General features: G+C 42.4%; 2 protein-coding genes across 3 annotated transcripts in view; one reads left to right on the forward strand and one right to left on the reverse strand.

Annotated features, from left to right (window-relative positions):
- LOC110976735 (sugar transporter SWEET1-like) overlaps window positions 1–22,060 on the forward strand; it is a 46,779-nt gene that overhangs the window by 11,601 nt on the left and 13,118 nt on the right. The window lies entirely within an intron of this gene.
- LOC110977141 (ceramide kinase-like) lies at window positions 477–21,497 on the reverse strand. 2 transcript variants are annotated; one of them, XM_022231008.2, is made up of 12 exons: window positions 20,455–21,497; window positions 17,833–18,066; window positions 7,100–7,231; window positions 5,809–5,872; window positions 5,155–5,300; window positions 4,855–4,929; window positions 4,071–4,251; window positions 3,763–3,840; window positions 3,326–3,513; window positions 2,486–2,703; window positions 1,905–2,143; window positions 477–1,726 (listed from the first exon to the last, which is right to left on the reverse strand). In XM_022231008.2, the coding sequence occupies exons 1-12, from the start codon at window positions 20,669–20,671 to the stop codon at window positions 1,645–1,647; spliced, it is 1,854 nt and encodes a 617-aa protein (XP_022086700.2). In that variant the 5' UTR covers window positions 20,672–21,497; the 3' UTR covers window positions 477–1,644. The 2 variants fall into 2 exon arrangements, with proteins under 2 accessions (XP_022086700.2, XP_022086692.2); XM_022231000.2 differs by having other exon boundaries at window positions 2,486–2,706.

Below are 22,060 nucleotides of genomic sequence, written 5' to 3' on the forward strand. Positions count from 1 at the left end.
ATTGCTATTAAAGTTTGGTAGCAGTATGATTTCCCGTGGCGGCAAACCAATTACAAACGGATGCTAACCTCGTTCACTCGTTTCCTGGCATTGTCTGCGGATATATTATATTTATGCACAGCGATTGTATTTATATCCCTGTATTACATTGCAACATTGTTGGAAACTAAACAGTTTTAAGAGGAAACTAAAATAGTTGGAAACTAAATAAGTTTCCAACTGAACATCATAGGCCATCATAGTAAGTTCTGTATATGCGCCACAAATTGATTTCCAGAAAAGAAATCGATGGCATACAAGTCACAGTAAACTTCTCTTCAATGGCGCTCTTAAAGATGTACCGCAATTTAGAAGTATAGCGCCTTAAGAGGGCGTACTTCCCCATCTTTCGTCGTCGGAGTTAAGACGAGTTGCCGTATATTAAAGCCTTTTGCAGAATCGAAAGGAAGAATTTAAACTCAAAAAGGGCACCGACGTTGTTTTTAATTTGAGAAAATTTTATTTGTAGATTTCAGTTACGTGCTTTCCTTTACTTAATCTCATTTACCAAGGACTATGAAATCACTCTGACAGCGCACCTAAAATGAAATCGTTCACTCCTCGGTTGTTTCCCAAAGGTTACAGTTACTAGTGTGCACTCTCTGGGCAGTTAAATTAACAGATTTATCAAAAGTTTGGAAGCGCAAGTCGTAAAACTGGACAAAACAGTCAGAAAATGTGCAACATAGTAAGCTCCAGCCATTGATCATGTTCCTGTTGGTAACAAAACGGTATGGTCAGATTTTGATGTGAACGGATTCAAGAAAAGTCGAGTTTTTCCTTTAACATCTAACGTCCAAAACTCGTACACGCAAATGAATACATCGATAAAGCTTTGCCCCACTGAACAACTTTTGTATCAGTCGATACCTCGGTACCACCTGAACAGCAGGCATGTATCATGATTAAATGCCGGGCAATGCACTCCTCGAGAAACAGATTTACAAGCTGCAGTGTCATCAGATTGAGATCGATGCTTAGATCTCATAAACGCAACTTTGAAAGTCTGCCCATTCCAGAACGGTCCATCAGCTAGATGGATCATTGTGATAAGGTCTTATTGTCGAGTCAACTCCATGGTCAAGGTCACAGGTGCTACGCCGAATATGATCCTATATGTCGCATCCGCTTGAATCACTGTAATGCTGAACGAGAATTTGGCACAGTGCCAAAACCCGGGCCCTAAATATCACGTGGCTATATAATAACTTTTCACTCAGCTACCTCTGTGCGTTGCCTAGCAACGTCAGTAGATGCATTCGAAGACATTGAGGGCTTTTCAAATATAAAAATCACATCACTCTCCGCGGAGATTCCAATTTGAAAGGGGGACGAGCTGGTTATGACAAGCCGGTACTAAATCAAATGGCAAGAAGTAGGTGGACATGCGCGCAGCTGTCAAGACGTGAGTGTTGCTTTGTACGCAACCATCAGTGTTTTGTAACGCCGTCTTTTATCTTGTTGAACTAACACAGGTTGTTCAGAGTGACTGTATCTTTCCTCAACGTGATAGTCAGCACTACTAACGAGTCAGTTCATGTCTGATTTGGAGGGACCGTGAGGCTTTTGTTCTAGGCAGTCGCCATGGTGACTGGATGACGTACGTCAGAGGCATCTACAGCTCCGGGCTGAGTGGTCTGTGTCTTGGATACCAGATGCGAAAACTGTCAGAAGCTGTTTATGTACCCTAAGAAAGGAGCAAGCAAGACGAAGGGAATTAATGTTGGTGGACGCAGTTCACGGAGAGGTGACCATGGCAAGTTGAAATAGCACACCACCCCATAGATTAACGGAACAATTGTTTCATTTGTACAGTCGTGTCGGTTTGGGCTCATCTGAAATAGTTTGTCGAACTTCCGTCCTACCTGATCTCCATGGGAACCGAGGCCATGAGCTCCATATCAACGTTCCACATCGAGAACTCTTTGCCTGTCCTAGGCACAGCGCCCCCGTTGTCGTCTTCGAGAGAGGCCTCCTCACCACAGGTCGTGTCCCCTTCGCCCTGGCCCTTGTCGAAAAGTGTTGTGCACGGTTTGTCGTTCGCTCCGAGGGGATGGAACCTGACTGCCCTCGCCCGATGTACGGATACGAAGGGAAAGTCGAACTTTCCAACAAACCAGAAGTAAACATCAATTAAGAAATATATCTCCAAGAGCTTAGAATTTCAAACAAGGAAGCCTTGGCTCTTCTGCTACGCAGATGTTCAAGAAAAAAAAACAAAATTATTGACATTGTGTAATGACGTCAAAACTTCGTTTCGTGAGTACATCCCAGCATGGAGATATAAATTTACCTTCATGATCTCTGGTAAATATGCCGGTTAAGTTTATTGAGCTTCTTAAGACTGTCAGTTGGCTAAGTTTGTTTCTGTATCTACTGGGCTGGATACACAGTGAACATGTTAGTATTTTGCCGCGCGCCCTCTATATTTGATTTTTTACTTCACCTGATTTTTGTCACTGGCATGGCGTCTAAGATGTTGCACGAACTCTCCTCTGGTCGTGCCCCGCACGAGCACCAGATCCAGGCAGCCGTCGGCTAGGTGGGTCAGAGGTGAAATGCCACCGGGGCACCAGTTGCAAAGGTTGGGTAGGGTCATTGCGCCGACGCTAACGAAGTCGCCTTTGACGCTTATCCACTCTTGAGTCTTGTCGGTTCCATCTGCTGCTAAGGCGAAATGCAACCACAGAGTTAAAACAAGACGAAACTTAGTTAAGAGTTTTATATGTGTACCGTAGTTTCCGTACTGGTGTTCCCCTCGATGGAAAGGATCAGGACATAGACAGTGTTGGTGTTTTCAGACCGAAAAAGTGAAAATCATTTCCATGCGTTTTTCAAAGTGAGCTTCAACTAGGATTTTTCATTTACTGTTGCGTGTTCCGTGGAAGGCATTTCAATCACACAAAACCATTTTGAGGTTACTACGTTGCTTCTTCATTACTCTAAAAAGTGGGTTTATCTTTTAAACACAATTTTGCTTTCACTTTGCAAAAATGTTTGGCTACTAAATATTTAGTGTTCAAGTCCTTAACATCAATGTCCAGTGCATACAATCCATTAAAATTCTAAACATGCTTAGCGTTTAAACATGTTTACAAACTGATAGCCAAAAAATGTTTAGAAAAGTGTTTACTGGCTAAACACAGTTTTTGCAGTGATGCTCTTGTTTTGAATAGGCTGACACCAACTTATTTATGTGTCTTTATAACTTGAAACTAAATTTGTCTTAAATTTCTTTGTTTTTACTATCCATATTCTTTCAAAAATGACTTGTTTTCAGAAAAACCTTTTGTTCTGATGGGAGACGTTTCGATGTCTTGACACCCTCTGTTGACTTGGCCATTTCTGTCGTGGCCCGTGTCGTTGTCACAGCCACTAGCCATGTCATCAGCACGTTGTCCTGCCGTAAGTGGCCAGGAGACTTCCCTGTCTGCCTCTCCGTTGCTAGGGTGTTTCACCTTGCACCTCTCACACCTGAGGGTCAGTCAGCCAAACACCCGACACTTAATGGCCTCGACAAATTCTGTAATCTAATTTGATTACTACCTAGAGCTGATTTCTTTCCAATGTTGCCATCGCTTCTTCTTCACGAGAAATCATGTGTTGCATTATGATGGTGCTGATATTACGGTATCTGTAGTAAAGTTTCTGGCACGTGTTACATGCAACCTGTGCCTTGGGCCGTTCTAAGCCCGACTCTCGTCAGGGAGAGTTCCTTCTTACCCCGTTCTGCAAGGTGACCTCTCACTGAAAACCCCGTTTGACTCGCAGGGAAGATATTCAACCGCACAGCGGTAAGTTCTGTTGTAAAAATGAAGACAGAACAGTTTCAATAATTGCTTGCCAAATACTTGAATCTCACACACGTTGTCTCAGACCGCCGTGAAAGTTTGGCTATTGCTGAAAATCAATTCCTTGTATTTCTGTCAAGGCAGATAGGAACATTCTCATGCCGCTGTAACGCAACATATCAAAATTATTTAAGGATTCAAAACACACACTATACACTGTCAAAAAACCTAAAGAACTACCTAACTTTGAAGACCGACTTGGCGACAGCGTAGTCCAGCCCTCTTGCATTGATAACGCCCTTGGCTCTTTGCTCCGCCCTCCGGAGACAGTCCCCAGCGAAACCGTACATCATGGAGAAGCCGAACCGGATGAACTCCTTGTTGTGGAAGATCGCTGAGACATCCAGTGGATGGAGGTGACCTGGACGAACCAAAAGCGTAGTAAAATCAGCCATGTGATAAAGTTATCACAAGCCCTCTATTACTGCCAGGTCTGTTTGAAAACTTCATCCCCGTTTTGTATCAGGGATTCAGGGTGGTGTAGTGGTTCTTTCCTCGCCTTCCACCTCTTCGGCCCAGGTTCAAATCCCGGCCCGTCCACATGTGGATTGGGTTTTCAATCCCTACCTGATTCCGTGGGTTTTACGCAGAATGTTCCTTTGGGTTTTCCTCCCACCTCAAAACCTGTAACTGCTTCTCATTGTCTCCTCTCTACAGGTTTCTTCAGGCTTGCGAGCTGCAGTGCCTAGGGCGCTTTTGAGGAATCCTTGGTGTCATTACCAGAAATATATAATAATAATAACAATAATAACGTGCGTTGAAAGGACTTTCACTCCAAGTGCACTCACTAATTCACTGGTATTCACTCCTGTTCTCGCCTACCCAATGCGTAAATGGGATCCTCAGAGTGAACACTTTTGACTGTAGGCTGTCATAATAAAGGCCCTGTGTACTGATTATGCGAATATTATGCAATGCTGAAGAAACCATCGTCAACTGAGACCGTCTAAAAATGTGTATTTACCCAGAATTATGTGTATTGCCGCTGTGAAGGGATCGCTGGTCCCCTGGGAAGAATGAGCAACGAGGTTGAACAAACCTGGGGGTAAAGGACACATTTTAAGCAGATGGCTTGTTAATTAAATACAGCGGTAGACGGTCTACTGTGTCAACAACGAGTAATTGAATCCTGGGCTGTGTTTTGAAATGCTTGGTTAAAGCAGACGTTCAAGCTTTCATAATTTCTCACAGCCACGCATGCAGAAGAAACGAGCTATAGAGAGTTAAACATATGGGCAGATCTCAAATCCGAAAGCCCACTCACCGACTGGAATGATGCCCAGCGGAATCTCACACTTAGTAAGGTTGGTATCAGGAGTGATTTCTACCAGGTCCGCATCAAGCTGAGTCCTTTCTAGCAGACCGTGTATCACCTCCCTGGTCGTTTCCTCACCACCGACACACACCAACCTAGCATAACACATAAATTTAGTGAGGTATGAATGGGTTATTTCTACCAGGTCCGCATCAAGCTGTGTCCTCGGTAGGACATCCTCAGTTACGTCACCTCGCGGGTCGTTTCTTTACCAACCACACGTCAGTCCCGTGTCGACATACTAGGATTGTTCTGTTTTACCCTCTAGAATCCTCAACATTGTGCATCATTATGTACGACGTAATTTAAAGAAAAAGACGGTGGACTGATTTATACCACGTGCGCATTAATCTGTGGCCTCTCAATCTCCATAATAACCATACAAATCATCTTGGTTCAAGAAAATGGACCTTTGTCTATTAGCTCTGCATTACATTGTGCCACCAACAGATACGTATGTCACTTTTGCAGCGTTCTTTAAAATCCCACTCTCCGACTGGGCGTCACCATAAACTGTCGTCTGTCATGGTTGTAAGCATCTGTCGTCAAGACTTCTTATGAGCATGCCCATATTTATCAAAATGAATCCACTTCACAGCTTACCCGTCATAATCATCAAAGTCGACTTTTTGCAGGATTTGGTGAGCGCTTCCCTCTCTGGTTGTCACTAAAAAGGAAATGAAAAACTCTAAATATTTATAAGGATATCTTAAATATAAAATTCCATAAATGGTATTAATAGGGGCAGTTATACATGTTTCATTAATTTCTCAGGTTTCTGATTCTATTCCTCTCTGTTTAATTGAAGGGTAGCATAGCATTAACAAAGAACAGTTATATATCCCAAAATACCTCGTATATTAATTTGTAACTTATTCTGTCCATAAACGAGAAATTCAATTAACATGCTAAAGTGCTTCATGCAACGGATAAGGCCAGTGTCGACATGAGGTGTGCACCGAGACATTCTCGTCAATGTCTTTACCTACAGTGACAACTTGTCACGCAATCTCTTGTCAACAGTCCTGATAAATTCCCGTCTTTTATCCAATTAAACTGCACCCTTGTTTTCAGAAAAGCATTTTCTGATTGAAGATGTTTTTTGACAAAAGTAGATGTAAACATTTTTCTGTACAGAAATCACAAATTGAATCATGACTTTGAATGTCAAGTTCAACAAACAAATACGATTCCCTTCTTTCTTTTGGACGGTGAGCACTGCTCTGGGCTTGATTTGAAAATTATTCTAAACAGCCAGGATCAATATTATGCGAAGAAAGGACTGTAAAACGAGAGGTTGTGCGTTGCTTTCGCACTTAAAATAAGTGTACATCAGACCATGGAGGAAGGAATCAGACTGGCTTCCGGTGTCGTACACAACGGATGCATGTTCTCAACATCCCAGTCACCAAAGGGAACGAAAACAGGCCCTAGCATACACCTTCCCATTTAACCTACATGATCAGCAGTTGTCGAATTCAATGTCAAGTCCTTAGATATTGGAGATTTAATGCATTTTTAATTTATCAGTATTTAAGCTTGGTCCTTCCTTGGTGCTTTAGTCTCTCTCATTTCTCCTTATTCTCCTTTCTTACCCGTAGCCTTCATGTCTTGCCCCTTGGGTCCTCCCCCGTTATCTTTCCCCTTGTCCCCCGCCCCTCCCAACATTCCATCCTCCCCTGTCCTCGTCTTTCTTTGTGTTGCTTTAGGGAATATAGCTGGTGCAGTGTTTGGTATATTTTGTATTTGTTTTATGTTTTAAATGTGAAGTTGTACTTTGGTTTGGTTTATGTAATTTGGGGTATTTTTTTATTGGCGGGCAACCTCTGTTGGTGATTTAAATAAATAAATTTAATAACCCATATGATTACATCACTTTCAGTAGTATTGTTACCTATTACATCAAGTCTTGTTCCTGCCACCTGGAAGACCGGAACCACCTTGGAGTAGAAAACACGTGTCGCCTCGCCATCATTAACCCAGTCATTCACAAAGGCGCGAAGTTTCCTTGGCCTCCCACCTAAGCCTGGTCAACAAACATTAAAAATGTTGTTGTTAATTGTCCGTGTAAGATTATACGGCGCATTATCCCCCCATTAGGTTGAAAGGATTACAGGGATGAGGTAGGCTACGGTGCACAAGCACTGACGCTGGAGTCCAGAGTTTTAAAGGGGCCGTGCAATGTAATTTTTGATACAGTTCTTGTAGAAAACAATATGTTTCTCTGTGTCTCGTAACTCAATTTTGGGTTTTGTTTGCCCTTGCAAGGGCATTTTGGTGCCCCTTTTATTTTATGCTAACCGCATACTTATGAGCAAACGTCTGATATAACCCAAGGCAGACAGTTACGTTTTAAAGCTATTTTAGTGCGAAAAGGTGCCAGGATTTAGGATGTTTTGTTGTCGTAAACTTCGTTTACTAATTAGTGATTCGTTGTTTCCGTTTACGGTAGCTGGCCACTAAGTAAAGTTTTCTCCTAAAGCTTTTCAATGTACAAAATGTTCAGTTCACAGTTTAAACAGAACTGCTTCCGAACGGTATCTTTCTCCAGTGACATCACAGCAACGACGCCCTTGTTTGTCGTGGAAGCGTGGAAAACTTTAAACGTTTCAAAATGTGTACTATAGATTTGATAATTTTCTTGCTTTTGAGAGGAGCAGAAAATTTCACAGGTAATATTCACTTTCCATTTGGGAAAACTTTGATGTTTTCAGTTGTCAGGAAACTAAGCAGTGTATAAAGGAACACAGTCAACCTACTCATTGACATTGAAGGTGCAATATATGAACATAAAAATGCCGCCTTTTTCACTCACAGAAAACATCCTGACTTAAAAATTCTCACTGAAGTTGTAGGATAGCAAAGCCCTTATATGACACAGGCAAAAATAGCTGTTTGGTTCTTTCATTCATTCGAAAGAAACTTGAATGCATTATATTGATTATGAAAAGGTCAATGTCTTTGCACTCCGTATCGCGATAGAAAATACAAAGACAAGTTGTTGCATCCTGGGAGGTTACGGCTGCTATTTTTTTCTCAGTACACTGATGATGCTGTCTGCTAGTGCGTTTGTCATATCGGGCTTCAAAAAGTCCATCGATCGTAGAAAATGGCTTTCGGTTTACTTTTAGATTCACGATTGGAACAGACTCTTGTTTAAACGTCGTTTTGACGCCGCTTTCAGGCGGAAGGCACGCACGGGAATTGATGTGCCGCGATTCAATCCATAATTTTGTCCCGAATGGCTACGTCAGACTTGATCGTCTGGGCCGCATCAGTCCACACATAATGCAGTGCTTACCGTATGCAGGTACATGCATCTCTTAATCTCTTTCAAGGCCGTGCCCGTGTGTTTTTTGTAGGGATTTTCCTTAGGAGTTAGGTGAATGAAGAACCGGGTAGCGCAATCCGACCCCAAATAACGTCCTTTTGAGTTCTCGCAATTTGGTTTTCATGTAGGTCAAAATCGAGACTTCAATGGTCACAATTTAGATAATACTTAATAGGTTATATGATGTGAATTTCATGTACTTAGAGAAAACTAATTCTGTTCGGTTACTTTCAATGAAAAGTGTACTCTTTTACATTTTTTAAATCCATTTTTCCTGGGCAAACGAGGGCGCTGTTGCTGTGAGGTCATATTTCACGAAGACACTAGACATTTTGAGACTTTCCGTTCAAATTGCAAACCCTAAATTTGCTCACTGAAAATTTTTGTATGGTAACTTTCCTCGTCGGCCTACTGTCTGTGAACTGAGACTACAGATCTCCAAGGTACACAGAATTTACACCAGCTAAATATTCCAAATGGTGGAAAATTTGAGCGCAGAGTTGTAACAAGTTTCTACCTTGGGTAACATCTTGCTTTTTCATCTAAATGTACAAAGTTCTCATAAGCACAAAATCAGGAAGGCACCAAATGTCCTCCCAAACTGTTATGCAAACAATTCAAAATTGAGTTGAATGCAGGAGCATTATAAGAACTACATTAAAAACCGGATTTGAAATCGCATGGCCCGCGCCGTTTCATTAAAGGCTGCCGACATTTCTGCGATTTCAAGACAATGTACACAAAAGCAGAAAGGATAGCAGAAGATTTCAAAAGTAGTGCCGGTGTCTTCAAGTAATTCCAAGGGGAAAATCTTTGTAGAAGAGGCCTTGAATCACGCCTATCCTTGCACAAGCACATCCAGGCCGGAAGCTACGTCGAAATGATGTACTCAAGTGACCAAAAAAGCTTGCAGGTTTCACTCAAAAATAAATAGAAAAATTTTACAGCATTCTTATTGATCTTGCAGTCATAGTAAAAGATACTGGATAGGCCATTAGAAAAATCATCTACGGAAGCCTGTATTGGCTACACTATCTTAAAAGCTGCAGTCTGTGCCGATCGAAATAATGCCAACGGTATCAAACCTTTTTTTTAAATCCCCGCAGACATGGCTCGCACACCATGTCGAGCGATGGATATTTATTTCCCGACGCACGGCGAAACTAAACATAAACCCACAGTTCTTAAATACAGCTCCATCTTCACCTCTTCGTAAAAAATGTCATTTTCGTCAAGTCGTAATCAGATTATAGCTTGTATTTGTAATTCGTTTAATAGCAAAGGTCTTTCGTCACGTGACGTGACTCTAAGTGGATCCTTGATGAGATTTTACCACAGTTAAGTTAATCAGTCTGGAATTAACGTTTTCCCAACTATTGTTCTGCCTTACCACTAATGCATTCGCTCCATCTAGTGACTCAAAACGAAATATTATAATACAATATACACAGTCTCTCTTCTTGTGATTAGACACAAATGGTGAGTCAACCCTTAAAAATTCTACAATCTGAAATGTTTCTTTCTCGTGCGTGCAAAAATGCAAGCCAAGGGTGGCTCGGGCAACTTTCCCAACGGGTCTTCATTATTAACTTTTGGTGGATTTCTCGTGACATAATAATCGCAACCTACGAACAACAGTGATAACATCATATTAAATAACGTATAGAGTACCGAAGTGTGACGTCACTGTGAACCAGAAAGTGCAGTGCAAACGAATGGAGTACGCGCGCGTGTGGGTTCACGCGCTGGTTCTCGCGCTAATGCCTTTTACACACTAATTGTGCGTGTGACGTATTCACTTCGGTACTCTATAGCAAAAAGTGGCTGCTGTAATTCATCGCCAAATTTATGTCTGGGCCTACATTTGCTTGATTAGCCCTGAGCCAGGCAAATTATCAGTCACAACCAGTAGAATTAACAGCAAAACCCTTGATTTTGAGCAATCTTTGCTTCACAGGGTAAACTGTATGTTTGACTCGCGCGCATGCGCCTTAATTCTCTCTAGGGTATTTTCGGCATGACGTGTCACTTCACTTCAGGCTGTCATTCCTCCCTGCTAGGATTGTATCGAGTGTAACAGGACCTGTACTGCCCATAATTTTTATGCCTGCTGTGTGGAAATAATTTGCAGAAAAATCACAGCTTTGAAAATGCCTTTTTGCCAATCCGACTGAAAATTTTCATTATCTTTCCTGCGGCTCACGCTAGGAATCTCCTTTCTCCACGCATTAAATACGCTGGTCGCTGTGGAAACTTATCACTACTCTGTCCATCGTTGCCAGCGATGCAATGCAATTGAAGTACATGTTATTTAAAAAACCTCCGAGAGGCATAAATGTCATGAAGAATGCATTACTGCAAAGTACCATGATGTTGTCACAAGCTTCTTCAATGATTTCTCTTTTTAGACACTACGTCCGTGTTTTTGAGTCTTGAAAGAATTCGGACTTTTTGTGGATTTTTAAAAATCCTAATCCATTCACATTAAGGCAGACACAGGTTATAGTGTCTAAACTGTAACTCGAATTTTATCTTCAGAGAGCCCCATTCCGTCATTAGCGGTTGTGGTTATGAACGTTGCCTGCAACCACTTTATAGGAGGGATTTCATTCTGTAAAATGCCTAATGTCATAATAATTGCTCGATCGAAGATGAGTGCCTGAGTTTATTTGCAGTTGGACGGACGCAAAAGCTGTGTTTGTCAAAATTGCGCCAACTTCGAAACGTTCTCTGCTCACAAATTAATACCACAATGAAAAACTATACCAAAGTTTCATTGCTAAAACCCCTCATGTTTTTAACCACTGCTGAGCAAGTAATGCTTACGTCTTTTATGTCAGGGAAAATTAATAAACCATCACTTCAGCGTCTTACACTCCGCCCGTCATGAACCCAAAGCTACCCCATCTGCTACCCGCCAAAGGCGGAAGATTTCCACGCTCATCACACTCGCCTGTTGGAATTGAATTAAAGAGTGTCCCACCTCTTCTTAAAACTGAACGCAGCGGCAATAAACCGTTGGGGTTGGCTAGCGTAATAGCATGGTTATCACCCGCGCAGCACTTCTAGGCCTTATCAAATCAACAGAGCTTCGGTGGTTGTTTCTTAACTAGCTCATTTTTTTCCCATTGAAATCACCGCTTTTATTATACCGTTCCAGCGACACCTCCAAAAACACTCGAGATGTGATTAAACTAATGCTTGGCAAGAAAGGAGCTCCGTCATCCCTATGTTAAATTGTTCGCTGAATTAATCTGAAATCATAGTGCATGTACCTCCTGTTGGACCAACCCTGCACTTCTATACAAGAAACCATGATCGCATGGAGAAAAAAATGGCGCTAGGTGGTTTTTTGAATGGCATCAATTGCGAAAAGGTAAAAAAATCAAGTCATTGCTCTGATCAAGGTAATACAGTCCTGTTGTTCTCGGATGGCTCGTCCTTTAATCTCTTCAAACAATGTAGCCATACCATCAACTGTAATAAAGCTTTCAGTATTCCCCAGAGTGAAGAGTTTTGTAATATTGATCACACTTTTACCACCAGTGCGATAAGGAAGTTATTTAGAGAGTCTTCGTTAGGAAGTTAATTAATGCCAAGCCTTGTAAAATTTTCACCGCTTTTGGGACATAATGCAAAGCGCACAAACTAAGCTCGATTGCGAAGATGATTCAAACGCATAAAGTAGACAATAAGCTCCATCGAGATAATTGTCGGAATTCATTGTTTTCTTTCCTCATGCAGGGAGTGATTGTACACGACCATTTTTACAGAGATAAGTCGTATTACCTTCAAGGCCTAACACCATGAAATATAAATGAGCAAAAAGTAATAACAGATATTATGAGTAATACATGTACTAGCACGTGCATTCTTATTCTTCTTGTTTTCTTGGTGGCATTGGACCTTTGCATTATCTTACAATATGAAAGCGGCAACATCGGCACAATAAGAGACGCGCCGTTGAGGGATACCTTGAATGCACTACCAGAGTTACCGTGCAAACAAAACTCAGATATCTCCGGGGAGTTTTCCTCTGCAATAAACTGCCTTGCATTCTCAATTAAAGTCATCGCTCGGCGGAGGATTATTAAGCTTTGACGTAAGCCCAGAGAAGATTTGAGGAGTCTTTACCATGAATGGTTTGCTCGGGAGATATTTTGTTTGGTTAATGATGCTGTGTATACAAGAAAAAACTTGACTGTGTAATATTCATCAGATACAGCAGATCTGGAACGCTGGTCCTCTGTCCATTTTGTTCTCGAAAGGAGCCCACGTTGGGGCTTCCTGAACAAAAGAGAGCGCTTACAACCCGTGCCCCTTTTAAGAAAAAAAAAACATTTAAGCGAGTGTCAAAATGTATGGCAGTTGAGACAAATGATTCCTGATAGTATTTTCGTAGGACATTCATAGGACACGAACTGTACAACTAAAGCAGTTGACCTGGTTTACATACGCTGTTCACCGTTGATAGGGTATATTATGTGTGGACGGAGCATATGCCAACGTATTTGGGATAAAATGGCACCCAACAGTATGAGCTGCTTCCCTTGGTATCAGTGCTTCTCCTGGGATACTTGTGCATGAAGTCAATAGCCCTCAGTCCGAATATTAAGTTGATCTTTTGCGATCCGTTTATTTTGACGTGACTGTATTACGCCCGAAGTGTCTGGTAATTTAAGATGAAGGTAAATTGCTTTCGAAAAACATGCGTTTCGTGTCATAGAAGGCACTCCACTTACGTTCTGCTTACAGTGCGTCAGTTTGGGCATTCAAGGTAACACCAGTACCTTACTCCGTTTTCACGACCAGCAATTCACATTTGGCGACTGGTAGAATTTTGTTACCACGATCAAGTGGTAAGGGCGAATCCAAGGGGACTACGGGGAACATCCTTCACCCAGCACCCACAAAAAGGAGCCCATGAAAATTGTTTTGAAAAAAAAACAAGAGAAAGGCAATTTACCGGGTTAATTAATTTTCTAAGCTTTCTTCTAACAACATGTATCCCAAAATGTAGCCACACTTCCAAAAAGGCCATGAAAGGTTACTTGAAAAACATTCGAAATTTTGGAACCCCCAAGAAGGCCCCCCATGCCCTTAGTTCAGTACCAGATGAGAGTACTTATATACGATACCTATAAAAGCATGAAAAAGCGAAGTACTTAAACATGCTGAGTAGAAATGCCCAGACAATTTTTATGAGCAATTACTCTTTTTTCCTTCTGGATATAAGACACAAAACCGAACCATGGAGTATCCATCATCAACGGACTCTCTCCATCACAAATTGGACAGGGGAATCAGTCGATGTAAGAAACAGATACGGTGTAATTATGAATGACCTTGGTATATTGAGCGCGTTGTTCCAACTGCCCCACAGAGCCAGTAATAATTAATAAACGACGGTACAGGCATCGTTAATCTACGAAGGGTTTGTGTTCTACTGTTACTCAAATTGCTCTACACTGCTGTCCACAGCTGTGTAGAACCTTTTTTCTCCTCAAAATACCGAGCAAAGAATATTGACCGAAGAGAAATTTGCCACCCAGCAATACATGATAAAAAATAACCGGGCCAGGGAAAAATCGCGGCGTTTGTGAAGACGCTTCATCGATACTTTTCCCAAAATGTAGGGCACCCTTGATGACAGAGCCATTTATGCATACGTTTCACACTGCTGAAGGTTTCTTGGACGACTGGTGGGAGTTTCACACCCTGGAATTTGGCTCGGTTAATCTTGAAGTCTTTGTTGCGACTGTCACCGAGGACAAAATTGAATTAGCGTTGGATGCGTTATAGGGTTTGTCTGAGATGAAAATCCTACACTGCAGACTTTTGTCACAAAATAACATGAGGTGCTGGCTACCTTTGACAACATAGGTTTCCAATCCATAAATGTTGCATTCACGAAAAACGTGAGTCGTCAACAGTGAAAATTGACACCGGGTGTGTAAACTTCACACCGTCGGCGTTAAAGCGCAGTGTCTCTGGACTGTTCTCAGGTGTTTGACACGTACTCGGATATAGAGTCAGGATATGTCAGCACAGCTGGCAGATATATCGTCACCGTGTTTACGGACGAAGGGACGGGCACGTGGATATTGAAAAAAAAAGTTTTCGAGATAATCGCGAGAGAAGTTTCGCTTTGTTCAAAACTGCAAAAACTACTACCTTTGCAACAATTTTAAGCGTAAAAGAAACCTTTGCATGATTCTTTGAAAAAAATCGTGAACGCAGTAATTAGAATAAACACCGTAGGCCTAATTAATTAGCTGTTAAGACGCCCATCCTTTCGTGAGAAGTTTTCCTTCACTTCTGTCCCTCTTTCCAATGTGTTTTTCCATTATAGGAAGGGGCACCGTGTTTACTCGCGAAACTCAGAATGTGACGAAGTGCCTCGTCCCTTCATCAAATCGGCAATGCCAGTTAACCTACTTTTATACATTTCCCGGGAATACGTTTCATAGGTGTTTAAGGGACAGGCAATGCATGTTTGCGCCTTTATGGAAACGCAGAACGAATGCATGAAATCTCTGCCCCTTTCATCATAAATGTAATTTTGACATATTGCTTAATTGAAAAATGTGGAAAACGAAAAATTGTCACTTCTTTTGTGCTACCAAATTAATGTAAATTCAAAGGATTGTACGTTGACCTGACCGACGATTCCCTGATTGAAAATGACAGTATCATTTAGTATGGGCTGGTTCCTTGGTAGAAAATTAATTTTAACGTAGTGTTTGCTTGGTTCCCGCAGCTGTTGGTTTCGGTTTCCAGTTTTGATGTATATGCACGTTGGAACTTGCTGACATTTCTGGCAAATAAAATATATCACACCGCACCTTCCCTGTTTAAAACAATCTTTGTCCGCCCCTGTTAGAACAAGCGGAGGTTATTTGGAAACATACAAGCGAGGTTTGTGCCTCAAAATGACAGACCAATAGTTAAACAAAATGTGTAATAAGGTCGTGCAATCGAAAAGAGATGGTAGTTGCCGTTTGGCAATGATTGGGTATACTTAGCGAGAATCTGTCAACCTATTTTAACCTCGTTCTCAGGTTTCACTCGATTTTATTCACAGTTTATGAGAAATGGGCCTTCGTAAACCTCAATCCATGCTCTTTCATACTTCATTTCAAATGCATGCTTGGGATGATTGAAGTAACGTTCATTTCCCAAGGCTTAACTGAATATTTGGAAGGATTATTTTTTTGTAATGAGTCCCCTCTGCGAGTATGTAAGCTAAACAAACCATCCAGCTTCGCTAGTGGAAACGATTGGCCAAAACAGGCCAACCGTTCTAACAGTATTTTATTAATTCTTTTACTGATAAATATGCCGCGAGAACAAAGAGATTCGATCGACCCTGTTTGAAATTAAGATGAGTGGGAAAACAGTTGCAGGTCGGCCTAGTTTTCTAGTTGCATAATTTTCCCACGGCACATGGTAAAAAGCTGTAGGCTTTTCTTAGGTTGCTGCACTTTTCTTTTAATTTGCCCGTCCAGTTGGAGAAAGAGCGGGAAATATGGAAATGTTTAAAGCATAATTTTTTGAGATATGACTTGAAAAGGAGTACTTTTTTTCAATTAAATTTGAAAACTGTGTTGAATTTGGAAGAAAACAAGACAAATAGGAAGAAAAGCACAAAGGAGAACCCTACTCAGAAACAGAGGCTTGTTTTTGGATTACCCGTCACCCTCTGGTGGACCAGATCCACATATTTTCCGTGTATCCTTTAGCTTTTCTAACAGTCAAGCATGCTCAGCAGCAGAAAAACTTTGATGCGTCCGTACGCTTGACTTAGTCTGGTTCTCCGATGATTCAGACCAGAAAATTGCCGACCTGATAATTTCAATGGACCGATTAGTGGGCTCAGCACGACCCACCTTTTGGCGAGCGCTTCGCCCTTCATTTCTATTGATAACCGTAATGGTTAGAAACGAGTGGTGTGCGTTGCGGAAATAAACAGGCTTTTTACTGTCATTGTGTTGCAGTCAATGCAAAGTTTGACGGGAATAAAGTTAAACTCATCTATTGTTGAGATGCAAATTTATGAGTTCGGCGACGTGGACTTTCATTTCAGGTATATGGGAAAGAGAATAATCTTCTTTCTCTTTATAAGTATAATGGTCGAAGAATTATTTAGTAAAATTTGCTAAAGAGATAAAAGAAAACAATCGAAACGCGTTAAATGAAATGACAGTAACATAGAAACGAAACCGTTTTGAAAGGTTGTTCTTCCCGTGAATTTTCAGCTTGATTAAGGTATCCTACGGGTTCACTGTGGGTTGGGTTGGGTTAGGTTGGGCCGGGTGGGGTTGGGTTGGGTTGTGTGGGTTGGGTTGGGTTGTGTGGGTTGGGTTGGGTTGGGTTGTGTGGGTTGGGTTGGGTTGGGTTGGGTTGTGTGGGTTGGGTTGGGTTGGGTTGGGTTAGGTTGTGTGGGTTGGGTTGGGTTGGGTTGCATGGGTGGGGTTGGGTTGGGTTGGGTTGTGTAGGTTGGGTTGGGTTGTGTGGGTTGGGTGGGTTGGGTTGGGTTGTGTGGGTTGGGTTGGGTTGGGTTGCATGGGTGGGGTTGGGTTGGGTTGGGTTGGGTTGGGTTGTGTAGGTTGGGTTGGGTTGGGTTGTGTGGGTTGTGTGGGTTGGGTTGGGTTGGGTTGGGTTGTGTGGGTTGTGTGGGTTGGGTTGCATGGGTGGGGTTGGGTTGGGTTGGGTTGTGTGGGTTGGGTTGGGTTGGGTTGTGTGGGTTGGGTTGTGTGGGTTGGGTTGCATGGGTGGGGTTGGGTTGGGTTGGGTTGTGTGGGTTGGGTTGGGTTGGGTTGGGTTGTGTGGGTTGGGTTGGGTTGGGTTGGGTTGTGTGGGTTGGGTTGGGTTGTGTGGGTTGGGTTGGGTTGGGTTGGGTTGCATGGGTGGGGTTGGGTTAAGTTGTGTTGTGGGGGGCTGAGAAGGATCAACCGTCCTAATTTTGCATCTGGGTGATTCAAAGTTGGTTTGGGTCCATCGATCTGAGGTCAAGTCTCCCGTGTTGTACCGTAGTTGACATAGGTAGTCATGAGCTGGAATGTGCAGGAAACTGAGCCAGCGGCACCAGCTTTGACTGCAATTTACAGTAAATGCAGAACAGCAGAGCGTACGCGGCGCTTGGGCTGGGATTTTCCACAGTGAGCTGGATGGTACTAAAGTTGTTGAACTGAGTGAACTTGATGTGATAAGCATGAGAGCGACTAGATAAGGGTGACCAGACTACATTTAGATCATTGTCACTGCAGCCCCAAGACAGTATATTCAAGGGTTACCTTTGAGGGCCGAATCGATGGCACACCTCCACTTCTGACAGTTGTCTTCATTGGTAGAACGCAGCGTGATCCGTTCCTCTGTCAGCACGTTGGGGTCCTTCTTGCTGGGCGTGGCCACGTAGATGATCACACCCTCCGGGTACCCGCGATTCTTGCCCGGTTTCTCCACCCTCTTGATGCCGACGGCGTACACATCATGCAGGGACACCGATGCGTGTATGCTCCGCCTACGCCCTGCGAGGGGGGGATCACCCGTCAGTTGGTTGGTTGAATGCTTTCATTATTGTATCCAACGACACAACAGCAGTCTATCAAATCTGTGTATCCGTCACACGCTGACAAGTGGTGTTTACTCGGTCAACAGTACTTGACAATGCAACATTATTAGTGACCATTAGAATAGTACACCTACAGGAACGCATGCAGCTCGGAAATACTGGGGCATAATATATCAATTTAAAATTGCTTTTACCCACATATCAAAAGTAATGTTCACCTCACATGAAAAGCTGATGTACGCCAACGTGAGTTTTTTCAGCACCATTTCTAACGGTATCTAATAATCCCATTTGTGTTTCTGTAAAAACCAGAAAAGCGCCCATTGTCGGTGTCTTTACAATGAAGAACTGTGCACCACCCATAAGCCGCATTAAGGTAATAGAGCTTGGTATAAGTATAAACCTTTTAGAGAGGACACTGTTGGGTATTATCATAATTCGTGGGCATACGTAAAGTCGTTTTCATTACTGGACAATGCAGACGAACCATCATTTTTCATATACGCCAATTGGATCTGCTTGATGTAAAGGCTTCATCATTAGCGAAATGTTTCCTGTCGCGTTGGAAGCTTTTCACCATATTGAAATGACGTCAGTGAATCACACATATGGCACGGTCCATGAAAAGTTGGATATCATGAATTGTTTAATGACAGTGTTTGTAATATACGTTGCTTGGTGTCCATTTTCTCCCTGAGACAAAACAGAATTCATCATGAATGTATCTCTGTCTTGAATGTCAGATTTCCCTATAGTATTTTTTTTTCTTCCGTGCAATGTATTGGAGAATTGCCGTGGTGTTTGTTGTCCGTAATAATATCATGATATGACCTTCAGTCAAGGATTCCATGAATGCGTTACTAGACATGACGTCATGCGGTTTTTTAAAATGATTACTCACAATCACATTTTACAATACTGCGGTTTGGGTTTTCTTACGGTTTCATGAACAATCAAGAGGGTTGGAAGGAGTAGCTAAAATCCCACTTTAATTAATAATGCGGGTAAGATGGTGTTCTGTATAAAAAGCACGATATAGTAAAACCAACTCCATGAGTATACTCTGTTTCACCAGAGGATTTTGAATACCATTATTCCACAGATAGTGCCCCGCGGGAATATTCCACATTTTGAGGGAACCGATTTGTTTTGCCTTTTCTCATAAAATCAGTCAAGGAGAATCGTAAATATCAATCTGTGTGGTTTGACGGCAGGCTAGAATCTAGTGGAAAGATGAGCCGTGTGGCAGTTGCACGTAGGCGCCTTTTGTCAATTTGATCGCTACCGTAGATCAAAATTTGTTTCAACTCGGATCAATTCTGTCAGTGGCTGTGTAAAAAGCTAGAGGTTGAAAGCAAAAGAGGCTCTTGGTAGCATTCGGTTGGTGTTATGATAAACTAAACCAAATCTCCATACCAGCTATTACATTCATTTCATGCGTCTGTGAGCGGCCCCCGTTTTTGCATTACGGTGCACTCTTTACGGAACTTAACGAGTGTTATGCGCACACCAACTGTCTCCCAACGGACACGTGAGCACACAAAAAGCTGGTAGCAACGGCAGGCTAATGAAACAATAATGGGAGGTCAACATTGGCAAAATCTATAAGCTAAACAAAGCGACAGAAGCATATGGCAAAAGGCCATGCGAGGACAGAATTCTTACATTCTCAGTTCGGTCCGTGAGTCATTTGGACCAACTCGTTTCATGTGCCGTCAAATGACATAAACGATTCACATTCGGTTTTAAAACGTGGGTCCAAAGGTCGACGGTCGGGCTATTGTTAATGACTTGTTGTCATGGAAACATTGCCAAATTGGCCGATTGAGATAAATCCGGGATTGGGTGACAGCTGTTTTCAGTACTGATAGAGGCATTTATTATTTGATAGGATATTTGTAATGATAGCTAGTTTATATCCGATGTGAATGGGACGGTACCATCTGCGATTGATATGTCTCATCTTTAGTTTCATTTTCGACATGCGTGACTTGTATTCATCTGAGTTACTCTCGGAGGGCAACCTCGGAGAGTACGTAGGCGCCATTTACGGCGTCAAAATATACCTAACAATGCCTTAATTATACCTGGCATGTATTCAAGTATTAATTTGCGAACTACAAAACAATTTGAATAGTATTTTCTCTCATAATTTTGTACTTTTAACAACTTCTGAAAGATATGACTGTCTCCGTGTGATGGATTCAAGTCAGAATACTCGCTCAAGCAAATATAGTCATCCGAATTCATGTACTCACTCAAGCCGACTCACTCAAGCCAATATAATCATCCAAGCCAATGAAGAGTCAAGGCAATATGCGTGCTATGGTCGTGGTCGACTTACCGCTTTGCATTGTCGGTAGGATGAGACTCCAACTGATTCGGTCCTTCTCCAGCACCACGTCGTAGTGTTTGCTCTTGATGTCAAAGATGCCTCTGAGGGGAAGCGTTGGGGGAGTGGTCTCCTCCTCCGAGTTGGTCAGCTTGATATGAGCGCCTCTGAAGTCCACCGGGGCTGGAGACGCCACGGCTAGGTCGTCTGTCCACGCTGACTTGGCCATCGTTACCGAAAATCCGTTGTTTCTAACACCTTGATCTCACACTTCAAGATTTCAGAAGACGAATGCTTATCGCTAAGCTAGTTCTTAAGATGGGCCTTCGATACGTCGAGGCCTCTTGAATTAAGTTAACACAGAGATTTAATGATTTTCTTTTTTTTTTCACAAAAAATGATATTCCTCTGTACATCCAGTGAAGTTTGTCCATCAAGCTTCAATCTTTTTCGTCAGAGTGGATTCAGTGAAAATAACTTGACTAGTATGTCAATCCAGAGCTCCATGGCTCAAGCATAGAGCCATCAACCTGCCCAGGTATCAGATGTATCTTACACAATCAGATGTTAAGTTGCTAGCCAAGGATTCTCCGGCCATGGGTCTTCTTCATCGCGACACAAAGCCTCGTTCACGGCCGACAATTTGGCGTACACGGGCTGGGTTTATAAATTTACTGCGTAGAGCACACAAACATTTCGCATGGCGTCGCATCCACCGTTTTCATGAGCTCTGTGGCATTTCCAATTTTTCTGCAAACACAGTGATTCCAATCAAGAGTCGGTTTTTGAAATATCTAACGTGTAGCTGATGATTGACTTGTGCAAGATGAGGCTCGTAATTTTACCCGCGTTCTCGTTATGAAGTCCAGCGTGTACGAATACATGCAAAGCGTAATTCATTCTCGATTTCAACCGCCGCTTGTGAAGCTGTCCCTTTACTCTTCACATGCCATCTCCAAGCGATCATTGTCAGTGCAATTGAAATACCAGTCCTTGGCTCGCGCAGACTGTTTGAACTGTTAGGATAAAACCGATCAGGCGCACCACGTGCACGTCAGCACTAGCCTCTTACCAATGCCGTAACCTTGTCAGCTCGGGGGTAAATAAGTGGCGCGCGAGGGATAACACATCCGGGTTTGTAAAGCTCAATATCGTCGGTTCCTCTGGTCATGGAGCTATTTCAAAAGAGAGGTTTAAATATTTAGCCATCGAGGCAATGTTTATCAAGGCGAAGGTCTTTAGAGGGGGAGAGAGCTGATAAGAAGGCATACTTACGACTGCGTTAATCCTGCGAAGACACCTAGCAATTGAAGTTCCTCTTTGAATTTAAAGAAAAACAAATTATAGGGACGATGATACAGAATTCAGTTGCAAAGATCACACAGTCTTTAGACAGAATTGTTTGTGAGAAGAGATATGTTGTGGGATGTTATTTGGATTAAGGGTGCAAAGAGTGTGTGCAGTGAGAGGGTCTCCGGCTGAAGAACTATCATTACCGCTCTTTGCCGAAGACAGTTTCCTGGGAAAGGGAAACAGCCTCTTCGAATGTCACCTGTCTCTCGGGCTGTTCCCCTTGGGTGTATAGTTTGTAGTATTAAGTGCAGTCGCTCTGCTTCAG

Source organism: Acanthaster planci, linkage group LG17 (assembly GCF_054643075.1).
Source record: "Acanthaster planci isolate LZ-2023a linkage group LG17, COTS_SCS, whole genome shotgun sequence".
Classification (NCBI taxonomy): Eukaryota; Metazoa; Echinodermata; class Asteroidea; order Valvatida; family Acanthasteridae; genus Acanthaster; species Acanthaster planci.